Genomic DNA, 13,914 nt, shown 5'->3' on the forward strand with positions numbered 1-13,914 from the left:
CGGCCGCCTGGATGAACAGAAGGTCCATAGAACAAGTCCTCCAACCTCATCCCCCTCTCCTGACACCCCACCCACTGTTAACCTCCTGCCCCCGTCCCTTTGCACACCCCCACCCGCCCCACCCGCCCACCAGCATTTTCATCTCTGTGCGAAAAACACGTTTTGGAGCAGAGGGTGTAATAGTGTAAATAATGTCTCCCCATACATCAGGGAGATTAATGTGTGTATTTGTGTGTGGTGGCGTGCAGAGGCTTACTGCGGTACACAGTCGTACACACGTTTACGCGCATGCTGCAACCTCAGCAGGAATCTCTGCTTCCCTGGATGTCAATGAGGCAGGCTTTTAAGAGTGATCCCTCTGACAACAAATAGGCTAGGTCTCACCCACACCACCACCACAAGCAATAAGCCAGTGGCCTGGCACAGCAGCACAGCCAGGCAGCCAGCCATCCCTGTGGCCCTGCATTCCTCTCCCCTAACACTGCTTACAGAAGCTGACAAGCACTGGAGGTCTCCCTGGCCAAGGTGGAAATCTGCAAAAATAAACGCTTTAGGTGACATGAAGGCTTTGTTTGTTTCTGCTAGCCCGGCTGTTTGTGTTAGCGCGGTGGGTTAATTGCGGCTTTGATCGCTGCGTTTATTGATCCAACACTGGCCTTAGGAGTGTGGCTGGCCTGCCCTGCCTCCCTTCCCAGAGCCCTCTTCCACCGTCACCCATCAACAAGCCTCAGTCCGGGGAGCTACTACAGATGGGTCACAGGGGTGGCTGAGTTAGGCGAGTGCTGCATGGTGGGGAAATGACTGGGCTAGTAGTTAATGTCTAATTTGAGCTACAGTGGGAGGGGCAGGGATAGGGTATGTTGGATGGATCGAGAGTTAACATGGAATAGGACTGATTAAAGCTACTATTATTATTCTTATACTGTTATTGTTTGTCGTTATTGTTGTTGTCCATCTTTGTGTCTCCATCCCCCTTCCTCCCTCTCTCTCGGTCTCTCTCCCTTTTCCTCCGACACGGTCAAGGCATATGGCAGCCCACAACAGAGACTGGTTCTGCTCAAGGTTTATTTCCGTTAAAGTTTTTCCTTGCCACTGTCGCCAAATGTGACTGAGGCTGGAGGAAACGTCCAAATGTCGGCAATTTCAAAACAGTAGAAAAGTGAGAAAATTAATTCAATGTCGTTTTTTGTATTTTCCGTTTTTGTCAAAAGATAGTTGTTTTAAGGTACTACAATGGCTACTTTTATTTGTTAAACTAGGCTGCTTTTGGAAGGAATTGTACGTGTTTTTTGGGGGAGGAGAAATTGCGCTCTGAGAACTCATTGTCTCGAATTTCACGCTTTGAGCACCGCCCCATACAGCGTGGTCCATCTGGTTGTAGTGTGTAAACACTCTCAGTGACTAACTTCGTCTCGCTAATGTTATTGGTTTGCAGAAGACAGTATTCTGGAAGGATTTATTTTTTGATGTATACGTCGTGATCTGACTCTCTGAGTCGCTCTCGGGCACACAAAGAAAGACACGGCGATGATGGCTTCTCGTAATGGAACAGCCGGCGCTAGTGGGAAGCTAACGCTATACAGCGTATCTCACATCTCAGCCTCTCGTCTGTGGTAAAAAATAAAGCCCCGCTCACGAACGCTTCTTACCTTTTGTGAACATTCTGTCCAAAAATTAAAGGTCCTATACACTTCTCTCAACTGTTTACTTTTCAAGCGTGGAAGAAAATCCAATCAGCGTGTTGAAATAAAGAGTTTATATCGCTCATTTTGTCAGCCGGTGCATTATTTTCCCCTCTATTATTCGTTGTGTCTATACCACGTGACCAGGGGAGGTAGCGTGTCTAAAAACAAAGGACCGGCTGACAAAATGAGCGATATAAACTTTATTTCAACAAACTGCTTCGATTTTCTTCCACGCTTATGAAGTAAACAGATGAGAGACCGGCATAGGACCTTTACTTTTTGGATATAATGTTCACAAAAGGCAAGAAGCGTTCGAGAACGGTGGGGCTTTATGTTTTACTACAGACGAGTGGCCGAGCTGCGAGATACGCTATAGCGTTAGCTTCGCGCTAGCGCTGGCTGTTTATTATGAGAAGCAGTCGCCGTTAACACAGAGAGCGTTACATTTGCGCTAGTTTTGATAATGAGGCGTCAGCTTTATAGTTCAGTTGTTACTCAAGCTCACTGCAGCCCATGAACGGACAAGTTTCTCCGTTCTGTGTCCGAGCTAGAGTGCCCTAAAAAGTGTGTTTTGCAAGCCCGCCCGACTGTAGAAGGCCGTGCTTCTGCTTTAGCTGTCTGCTTTATAGTCCAGTAATTTTAGGCCAAAATTAGGCTAAACCTAAAACAAATTGCAATAGTAGCAAACTCAACTGATTTTGTATCCTCAATATGTCCTTAGTGAGAGAAAAAAAGTCCCAAGGAATCCCATCAGGGGAAAGTTTTGAAAACGACCTACCTACCTTCACTTACTACACACTACAGTGTAGTGTATAGTAAGTACTATTGCAATTTGTTTTAGGTTTTTTCATATAATGACTGGACTATTAGCTGTGTACAGCAGCAGATGCTCCGCAAGCTTCGTAGCCGACGTTAAAGAGTACACTGTAAACACTTTCTTTTGTAATAGACTTTTTTTTACACTGTAAAAACTTTTTCTTTTGTAATACACTATTTTAGTGAAAAATAAAAACTACAAAAAGGAGAAAATGACAGGATGAGCATACAAGGAGGGGAGGAGGTAGAAAAGACCACTGGCCACTATTTCTGACATGGCTGCAAGCACTATAGCACAATATATTACCACAGGTCTACTACTAAATAGTAGTTTTAAATAATTGTAGTGGAATAAAAGTAAATTTGAAGTTGACAGCTATACCACTGTGGGTGTGGTTTGACTTGGGGGGAGTGATTTAGGGGTGTAGGTAAGTACCTATTGTCCCTCCCATTGTCACACCCACTTCTGGCTACCTAGAGGTGTCAAAATGTTCCTTGCATTCAAATGGCTTTTTAAGCACTTTGGGTTTTATGGTGCAACAAGTTTAAAATGTCCATAACTTCTTCAAATATGCTCCAATTTCAACAAATGATACATCATATGAAAGCTTAGATTCTGTACTTGGATAATCTGTACAAAAAAGAAAAATGACCAATGCAGACATAAGGAACAAAGTACCAGACCTAGTCACAAATGCTTGCTCAGGGCAGAACATTTTGGGTCTCTGCGCTATATGTAAAGTGTCTTCCTGAGACAACTTGTTGTGATTTAGCAAATGAATTAAATTTGACTTATTCTGACAAAAAGAGAGGGCTGTGGAAAGGCTGTCAGTTAGGGGTGGTCTAAGCTTGGATCAACTTCAGAATTCAGGATTGAGAATAAGCTACAGTAGAGTCACCAAAATGTTTTTGCAATTCACAATGGACGAGAAGCCTCCACCAAAAACGACGTAGGCCTTTTGATTAATGTGGACTGTCCTGGAGAGATAAACTGATGAAGGGGGCCAAATATGTCCCTTAACAGATTTGATAGGACCTGCGCTTGGCTTGGCTTTATTCTCCCACACCAGACAAATGGTGAATGATCCAAAACTGTTAACGTGGTCCAACTCCAAATACGCCATCCAACACACATTTTGAGGACCAGGGTTAAATGTGGTACATTATTGTATTCAGACACCTGGTTAGAACATCCAGATTTTGAAAATGTGGCTGCTGTGACAATTTAGAAGTTAGTTAGATCATGAAAAATGCATTGTTTCAGTCTTTCCAGTCTAAAGAATGAGGCCCAGGCTCCTGGGGTCCCAGTGGTTATAGACACCAGGGAATCTTTTGAAGAACTTTTCCGCTCCAGCCCAGCATAGGGTCATTGTGTCAGAGTGTTGCCACGGCAGCAGATTCAAATGCAAAAAAAGATTACTGTCCAGCTCTCTGGCCACACACACATACACTGTGCGCACACACGCACGTGTCCTCCCACTCTCACACACACACACACACACACACACACACACACACACACACACACACACACACACACACACACACACACACACACACACACACACACACACACACACACACACACACACACACACACACACACACTCCTCCATTGCTATATCTCAGTAAACAGCTAATGACACTTCCTGTTATATTTTGTGGTTTTGATTTAGATCAGGCAACTACTATACGTAATCAGCAGAGAATGTGCAGTCTGTATCTCCCTCCCTCTTCTGTTCACCTTCAAACACTTAAACCCTACATACCGGTACTTAATTGACCAGGGCCCCCTCCTGTTTTCGCTCCACACGAAATATCTTCGCCAATAATAAAGGTTCAAAAGGCTGCGAATAGCAATTTGTTGTGAGCTTGCAGATCAGCTATTTCTGCTCAACGTTGGCCTCCAGAATAGGGATGTTCTAGGGTGCACGTGGTTAAGTCACCCTTCTTTCTTTCCCCGCCCCCTCTTGTTTCTCTGGCTCATTGAGGGCATATCTGACATACGGATGTTGGGTGACAGACAGGAGGGACAGTGTGGGGGTTATGCCCTTGGTGTTAACCTCTCTGTGTTTTCACCACAGCCATTCTTCACTTAGCTCTCCATTAGACGACCGGGAACCGCGAGCTATAATAAAAGCCTATTCCTTTTCCTGTGCTCTTAAACATAAACACCACATCATGTCATTTCCCATTTGTGCCACGGAGGCTCTGTTGGAGCACATACACTTTTAGTTCAACCACAGTTTGGCTGCGGCCTGACCCAAAACACTGGCTAGCCAGAGCTGGGCCGCAGTCCAACTAGGTGTGCCGTCACACCACCAGTCCTCAAAGGCAGGCTCAATGTTTTTGGAGGGTGGGATATTTTACCTCAACACACAAATGTTTAAAAAATGCTCATAAAAACAACAAGACGGGGTCTAATAACGGCATAGCTCCCATGAGGATATCGGACTTCATGTTGCCAGTCTATGATGTCAGTCATCTATGACGTACAGTATATGTTTGACGTATGAATTTTTGGGCAAAGTTTCAGCCTGATCCAACCACACATCCATTACGAAATTAAATATTACAAAAAAATATATAAAACATATGTGGTAAGTAAATGCATAAAGGTAGTTCAATGAGGGCACGCACAGCACACTTGGCGCTGATCTGTGCAGCGATTGGCAGGGTTGGCCTAGGACAGACACACACACACACACACACACACACACACACACACACACACACACACACACACACACACACACACACACACACACACACACACACACACACACACACACACCACACACACACAGACAGACACACAGACCCATTTATAGCCAGCTCGCCTCCTACAGAGCCACGCCTTAAAAACATTAATAAAAACAGAGATTCTGCCTTCTTACTCCACAAGGCTGCATTAAAAGGGTGTGCTCATGGTCTGTACGGTGCACCTTGGGTTTCCATCAGGTTAATCATGCCATGTTAGCACATCTGAGGACACCTTTACTGTGAGACCTGTCCTCCAGACCTCCATGCTCTGACTGTGACAGACAGGGGAACAGTAAGGTCGGTAGATAATTCATGCAGTACCTGCGGATGCAATGTCATGGCCCGGAGTCCGGAGGGGAACCCGGTGCTTTAAGTGCCGCAAAATGGAGGTTGTAACTCATAATTGTGACAATTCCAAGATGTGACAAAGATTGGGGGGGGCAAGATAGAAGGACAGAGGGAGGGGGCAAAGGATGAAGTAATGTGCCTGTACGACGCAGGCGCTCCAGCCGGGGGTCAGAGCCTGTTCATGGAAACCATCTGGCCTGCTCCCTCCTAGCCACACGCACGCACGCACGCACGCACTCACACAAGTGCATGCGCACACACGCACTCATGCACACACACAGACAGACACACACACACACACACACACACACACACACACACACACACACACACACACACACACACACACACACACACACACACACACACACACACACACACACACACACACACACACACACACTCCTCTCTTTCTCATTACTCTCTTTACCCCTCCATCTTCACACTTTCCCCAATTTTGTGTCTTTCTCTCCCCCGACATCTTCCCCCTCTCCTTTCCATGTCTTTACCTTTTCTACCCCCTTCCCCACTTCTCTTTCTCCTCTTACTCTCTCTTCTCAAAAAAATATCCTATTCATTAATGCATGGCAGCTGCGGGGAGCAACGTTACTTCATTTTTCCATGGCAACGGGCTCTCTGTTTCAGGGGATCCCGTTTCAGTTTTGGTAGCAACGTGCTGCTCTGCCAGCACTGAACACATTCATGTGTTAAATACAAGGAATTATTGCAAAATTCCTGAAATAGAATCAGCGTCCTGTTCACTTGTGATTATTATCAGAGTGTCCAGAGAGAGAGAGAGAGAGAGCACGGGTGTCCTTAGGAGGAGGAGGAGGAGGAGGAAGAGGGGGATAAAGAGATGAAGGATGACGATGAGGGGGAGGTGATTAGGGAGGAATAATGAGGAATAGAAAAGTTGGGGTGAAAGGATTGAGGACAATGAGAGGGTGATGTCTGAGATGTATTAAAAGAGCAACAAACAGAAAAGAGAGGGAGCAAGACAGAGGGACAGAGGGAAGATGAAGTTCAGGACTCCAATGTTGAGGGCAAGTGGCCATTTCAGGACATGCCAGGCCACACTGGCCCGGGTGACAATTACACCCCTTGCCCTTCAGGCATAACCTGAAGTGACTACTAAAATAACACCACCTACGCAATATTACAGGCCTGCATGACCATGGAACCAGCTGTCTCTTTAGGAAAAACATACAGTCCTCTTTGCCTGGCTTTCCCTCTGCTGTGACCGCAGCACTGATCATATGTGCTGTGTCTGTAATGGTCCAGCAGACTGCATCACTGCAGGCCTGGGAGCCTCAGCTTGGATGCTATGTGGCTATTACCTCACCATGCCTGTTGCAATGGTGTGGGAAAGACATTGGCTCCCGCTCTCTCTATATTTCTTCCTCACTCCTGTCTCTCTTTCAAGACCCTCTCGCTCTCGCTGTCTGTCTGTCTCTCTGTCTTTCATGAGAGTCTCTGAACTGGTGAACTACCGTTTAAGCGGAGAGCGGGACCTCCTGTCCCCCCAAGCAGCGATTCTCACAGCCGAGTGTGTAAACTGATCCATTTCTCTCTCTCTCTCTCTCTCTCTTTCTGTGAGCCGGCCCGCTTGTCTGGTTTCGACATTAGCCATCCATCTGTCTTTATCATTGACGGCTCCTCTAAATATATAAAGGAAGCTCTCTAATGGTTTTGGACAGGTCGCAATTAATGTTCCCTTCCATTTTCATTACTTGGTGAAAATCACCTATCTTTCCTACAGAGGTAATGGGACTTCAGGAAAAAGAGAGACAGAGAGATAAAAATGCACTGAGTCTGAAGTCATGGAGCTTATAACTATAGCTCAAAAACAGTTGCTGGGTTTGCTTGAGACAGTCAGCCCACAGATAGAGTGTGATACTCATGGCACCAGATAATAATCTGCTTTAACCACATATGACAGGACATCACTAGGAATCAGTGGTAACCATGTCTGTCACAGCAAAAAAGACAACTACCATGAATAGGATTATTTTATATTACAAACCTACAAATTGTTTGGTGTTGTGTATGACATTATGCAAGATACATTTAAACATACAGTCTAATGAATTGTGCAGCCCAGGAGGGTAGATTGGGCCATATGGTGAGATCCATTTCTGTGAAGCTTATTACGGTAATATTTAAAATGGATGAAAGCATGTGATACGAATGCACTTCAAGAGATTTTCCATGATTCACAAGTCGTAAACAATGACAATACTGTATACTTGTCAGGTGAAACGTACAGTACTAAATACTCTATAAGAAAGAAACAAGCATTTCAAAATTATACTCTCCCTCATGCATAAGAGGGAAACAACGGAGTAAAATCTATCTTCTACCACTTTTTCGAGTCACGTGTTCAAATACTGGATTCTGATTGGCTAAATTCCGGAGGTTATCAGAGGACAACTGCCGCAAAGTTGTGTGTCCGAGATCAATGCGCCTCAGTGTACATCCGGGGACTTCAGGAGGTCCTTTCCCCCAACCAACAAATGACGGTGGCAACGGTCCTATGTTTACTAACGTGCATGCTATAGTCGCCGATTTATTTGGATCCAATGCAATCCGCCAACTTTAAAGCCCCTTTTCTCTGAACCTATGCCTTTCTGGAAGCGAACAGCCTCTATTTACGGCCGGAACGGTACTTCTAACTGACGTTAGCTTAGCTGTAAGCTAGACGCATGGATTAGTATGGAGTTGGCGCCATCTGTTGGTGAGTAGAAGATGTTGTTTGTGGAACTATCTGCTGTCTCGCGGAAGTTTTATAGGCAATAATGATTGTAACTTAAGATCCTTGCAAGTTACAACTATGTGTTTTCTTTCATGTATACGGGAAAAAGTGGTAGAAAAGCTATTTACCACTCGGGGTCGGACATTATGCTCTCATAATGTCCTGAGTGATGGTGTTATCGGACTCGGCTGCGCCTCGTCCGATAACACCATCACTGCGGACATTATGAGAGCATAATGTCCTCTCACTCGGGGTAAATTGCTTACTTTATCCTTCATGCCCGCATAGAAGCATGCCACTGTACTCCAGTGACACCGTATGGACAAAGCATCTGGGACACAGAGAGATAGATTTACATTTACATAATCCCAGCATATCAGAAGTTCCCATAAACAACCACCTCTGCCCAAGATGGGATCAGCAGCAACAATAAATTTGAATCTTTTATTTTTTTCTCCCTCCCTTTCTTACTCCTCTCTCCACCGAAAAACGACGGAAAGAAACCATGCGTGCCAAATTGGGCACATGTGCAGCAGAAGTGTGAGCCATTAGGTATTCTGTTTACACCGCACTAAAATAAATGGAGTGGTTTAAGTTTGGGGATCTCCAAGTCCTGGGGTACCAGCTGTCGGTTTGGTCGGTTTGGTCCGCTTCCACTCCCATGTCAACAGGACGGCCTGTTTCCTAATTGCTGCCTCAGTGCACGGTGTGGTCCCAGTCACAGAGCTGAAGGGGACAGAGGGAAGTGGAGGCAATGACGGGCCCAGCAAACTATTATAGGCTTGAGTTAAGTTCTGTGGAAGTACTGTAAACAACTCAGTGGGCTGACATGGGGCTCACGGCTGTAGAGCATTACATCAATTCATGTGCATCGTGCCTTCTTCTCTCTTCTTCAGCTTTGTAATGAGAACAGTTCAGCCGGTCCTGGCAAAGACCATTCTGGTCCCCCAAAGCCAGTGCCGTGGTTCCTGGTAGTTGTGCTGATGGTCTTGTTCTTACATAATTTAGAGACCTCGTTGAGAGGAAGCGGCAGCAACTACAGGTTCATCGTTGCGCAGGGGTATAGTTCTTACCCACCTCTGCAGTGCACCCAGCTTGGCCAGGCATTCCAATGAACACAATTGGCCATGTTCACAGGACGGAAGCTGAATGGAGAGGACAATCTATTGCTGCACTAGCGGCTCCTACAGGTTGATCAGGGCGCCTGTTCAGCAGGGAGAAGAACTAGGCCGGTTAGCATGTTACTCCTCTGCATTAAGACTGGTGAAGCTACATATTGTCAGCTGAAAAGAAGCGTCTGCTCTGCTGACTTTGTGTATAACTAGCCCTTACCCGTTCAAAGATATGAGCTCCGAAATGATGTGCAGTGTGTGGGTTATGGGATGAGGGATGGAAAGTAACTTTAACTGGTGCTTGCATGATAATATGTAGGATCATCAATGTAAGAAATACCCGTTTTGTTTAATGGCTACAGAGATACTGTGTTCCAAGGAATGACAGGGACTGCACGTGTGGGGGAAAAAATGGGTATAACGACTAAACTCTGTCGAGGTGCCAACAATTTCGTCATTTCAATGGCATGTGCCATTGATACTGTGGCCCCATAGCCATTAGGCTATGGGCGCCGTGACCCCATAGCCAAATATGGGGTGACTAGAGACTAGTCATAGCCAAATATGGCTATACAGTATACATACAGTACCCACATACCCATCCAGATACCAAAAGACAGCTATCACCCTGATTGCACGCTCTGCTGGCGCAAGTAAAAGAAAATCAGTTAGAAGTTCATTAAGTACCAACATCACAGACACACATACATACAGTATATATGCATTGAGACACATTTACCACTGAAATCAACAACATATTTGCCCACATTATGTACAATTGTACATACAGTAGTTGCACGTGCAGAAACGTGCACACATACAAGAATATTAACGCACACATGGACATGCACCCAAACACACAAAAGCATGCACGCACGCACGCACACACACACACACACACACACACACACACACACACACACACACACACACACACACACACACACACACACACACACACACACACACACACACACACACACACACACACACACACACACACACACATTCTCAGAGGGCCTTTATCAAAAATAAATCTGTTAGAGACTTGTCATCACTTCCTGATGTACTTCAGATGGGGCTGGTTGTGATGTGGCTCATCTGACTGGTGTGCTCAAGACACAGCAAGCAGCCACACAATGGAAGCAGTCAAATACCCAGTTAGTCAGTCAGCCAGACTGGGACAGTCAGCCAGCCAGCCAGCCGGCCGGCCACAAAGGGACAGGAGACGCTACGTATGCATCTGTATGTGAAACAGGCTAATGGGCTAACAGCTAACAGAGGTCCCTGGAAGCCGCTAGGCCGCAGACACAGAGAGAGAGCTGAGCTGGGCTGGGCTGAGCCAGGACAAACCTCAGGGTTTGGTGATGTAATGGAGGAGAGGATAAGGAGGACAGAGAGAAGGTGGTGAGGAGGTGATTTTACATTCCGGGCCTGGCGAAGGCAGGTTGACAGTCATTAAATGTGAGATGTGGACTCAGATAAAGCTTAGTAAGATTTGGAAATTAGAATAACAAGAAAGAATTGTGCAATTGAAATTCAAATGAGTGGCATGTCGTTCAGGGTGGATATACAGCACTGTATCAGAATCTGCCTGTAAAAGAGGGTGGGAGCCCAACAAAATGCTACTGGTATGGCATGTACCTGTAGGGTGAGACGTTTGACGGCATCCCAGGCACGGGCAATCAGCTCCTTCATTCTCTCCTCTGACGTGGCCCATGGTTCCACTGCTGAGGTGTTGAGCAAAACCTTCATAGGGATGGAAAGAGGACGTGATTCTGTGACAGAGAGAGAGAGAGAGAGAGAGAGAGAGAGAGAGAGAGAGAGAGAGAGAGAGAGAGAAGACATTAGACTGACTGACTTCAAAATGGTGACTTTTCGAATACGGAGTACGATTAAACAGAACAAGTTGGTAGTGGGTTGTTTCGTGGTACGGTCTAGTGGGTGAATGTCCCAAGGTGAATCAGAATTCACTCCGTTTGTGCCCCAGGCTGAAATAAATGTAGAAAACTTTGAATTTTATGACAAAAGTACTCAAGAATATGTCGCTGAAATGAAAATCTTGTCATTTATGTGGAAAAACGCTGTGGACTACCCTGTATTTGTCCCTTCTTTAACCTGGTCTTGGTGATCCACTGCTCTTTTCCACTCTTACACAGTATCATGTTATATGATGTTTAATTGACACTTCATTGAGGTGAAGTAATGCTGACACTCAGGTTTCATGTCTCCTAGAGGGGATGAGGGATGGAGAGCCACCAAGGGAGTTGTGAGAACACACACACACACACACACACACACACACACACACACACACACACACACACACACACACACACACACACACACACACACACACACACACACACACACACACACACACACACACACACACACACACACACAGCGAGCGCGCGTGTGCCTAGACATGAGCGCCTAGACATGACATGTCCTGGTGAGCTTGCTGTGGTCCAGACTATGGAGGTTTGTCTGTGCTGACACTCATGGCAACAGTCAAGCACACAAATCACACAGGAACAGCCCAGCTATTAGCCTTTATACTAGCCATCTGAAACCTGAAAGCTGACACAGACACACACCTGGTCATCTAGGCCACGACGGAAAGAACGATAGAGGGGGAAAGAGAGAGAGAGAGAGAGAGACAGTGAGAGAAACAGGATAGAGGATGCAAATTTAAACAGCGAGTGAGTGAGAGTCTGAAGCAGAATCATAGAAAAAGCTGTATAGGCAGAACACCCATTGGAGCAGCTCAGTCCGAGAGCTACAATAATGGATGTTAAAGCCATCAGAGCTCCTCAGCACTCCCTGTGAGCGTCAGAGGTAAAGGGGGGGGGGGTTGTCTCTCTGAAGACACATTAAGACATATTCCATGATTTAAAGGTCTGACTTGCTCGGCCGTTCTGTCCCACAGTTGTCATGAAAGAGCACTGATGTCACAGCCCAGCCGCGCCTCCTCAAGACGCCACGCTTGCAAAATAGCACTAAAACAGTCCGAGGGGTCGGCATGGCAACCGGAGTGTGTTGCCGTGGCGATGCACGAAGTGGACCGTGGATGCCGTGGTTTGTGGTCACCGTGGCAACTTGCCTAAGGGCTGCGGGAGGGAGGTGTACACTGACTGAGTGAGGTCACAGGTGTGTGTGTGTGTGTGTGTGTGTGTGTGTGTGTGTGTGTGTGTGTGTGTGTGTGTGTGTGTGTGTGTGTGTGTGTGTGTGTGTGTGTGTGTGCGTGCATGTGTGCGTGAGTAGAAGGAGGCTGGGACTGGCTGAAGGTCGAGCTCATCCTGTCTGGACTCTCTTCCAGTATTTTCTCACACTCAGCCTCCAGATGCCTATAGCACTCAGGGAATATGAAATAGATGATGTCTGTCATAATGCCCACATTGAGTACTGCATCATTACATATTGTGCACTGTAGGTTTCCCCTCAAGGCTGTATACAGTATAATGAATGTTTATTTAGGAAATTCCCTTTCTGAAAACTATTTCTGACTTAGAGAATATCTCTCTCCAATTCTCCAATTCTGTTTATCCGCATTTTTTACTTGCGCCAGCAGAGTACGCAAGTTCTACTTTCGGTGCTGTCTGTTTCCGGCCGACAGTACAAAGGCAGGGCCTTTAGCCAATGAGGGAGCAGCGTTCTTGATGACATCACCACCAACAAATGCGTCCTGATATAAATAACAAGGGGCAAGTTGTCACCTCGACAGAGTGCGAACATGCCCACCCACATACATGCAGACAGCACCGATCGTTGCCTGGCTCCAGCCCATAGACCCACCCACTCTCTGAGCGGACTGCTTAGTGCTGAGTCTGAAATCAGGCTACGCCGATCGCAGTACATGCGATTGCGCGCTCGGCTGGCGCACAAGTGTGCCATATATGGCCACGAGTGCACAAGAAGCAAGTTGGCACCTCGACAGAGTGCAGTCTAGTTTCATCTGAGTCTGTTACTCAACCATGATCCATTGTCTTAGGCTTGCTTTTTGAGCGGTGGTCACACCGTCTCCATAGCGTGGCCGTGTGTGTCTCCGTGTATCCGTGTATGTGTCCGTGTATGTGGGTGGGTGGGTCTGTATGTAGTCTCAAGCCTGTGGTGTAGTACCTTTTAGGACCACACATGTTAAGGGAGGGGCGCTGTTTTCAGGCCAGGCCAGGCCAGGCCAGGCACACACACACACACACACACACGCACGCACACACACACACACACACACACACACACAGGGAGGAAGGGGGAAGGGGGGAGGGGGGGGTAAACCACCGCTCAGTTCACACGGGTGTGATTTTTTTAAGCATAATGATATTTTCTACATTCATATGTTTTAGATGGACTTCGATCACTTTCACTCTGACTCTGCATCGTGTCTTCATCTCATACACAACCGCGGACTCACTCTTTTACTTAACGTCCCCACTCT

At 46.4% G+C, this 13,914-nt stretch overlaps 1 protein-coding gene across 1 annotated transcript in view; it reads right to left on the bottom strand.

Annotated features, from left to right (window-relative positions):
• Positions 1 to 13,914, bottom strand: part of vps13b (vacuolar protein sorting 13 homolog B) — a 495,502-nt gene that overhangs the window by 269,284 nt on the left and 212,304 nt on the right. The window contains exon 22 of the mRNA XM_080748468.1: positions 11,121 to 11,254. Coding sequence (XP_080604594.1) covers positions 11,121 to 11,254 — 134 coding nt within the window. The remainder of the gene's footprint in view (positions 1 to 11,120; positions 11,255 to 13,914) is intronic.

The sequence above is a fragment of the Nannobrachium achirus genome (genome assembly GCF_963921795.1).
Source record: "Nannobrachium achirus genome assembly, chromosome: 2".
NCBI lineage: Eukaryota > Metazoa > Chordata > Actinopteri > Myctophiformes > Myctophidae > Nannobrachium > Nannobrachium achirus.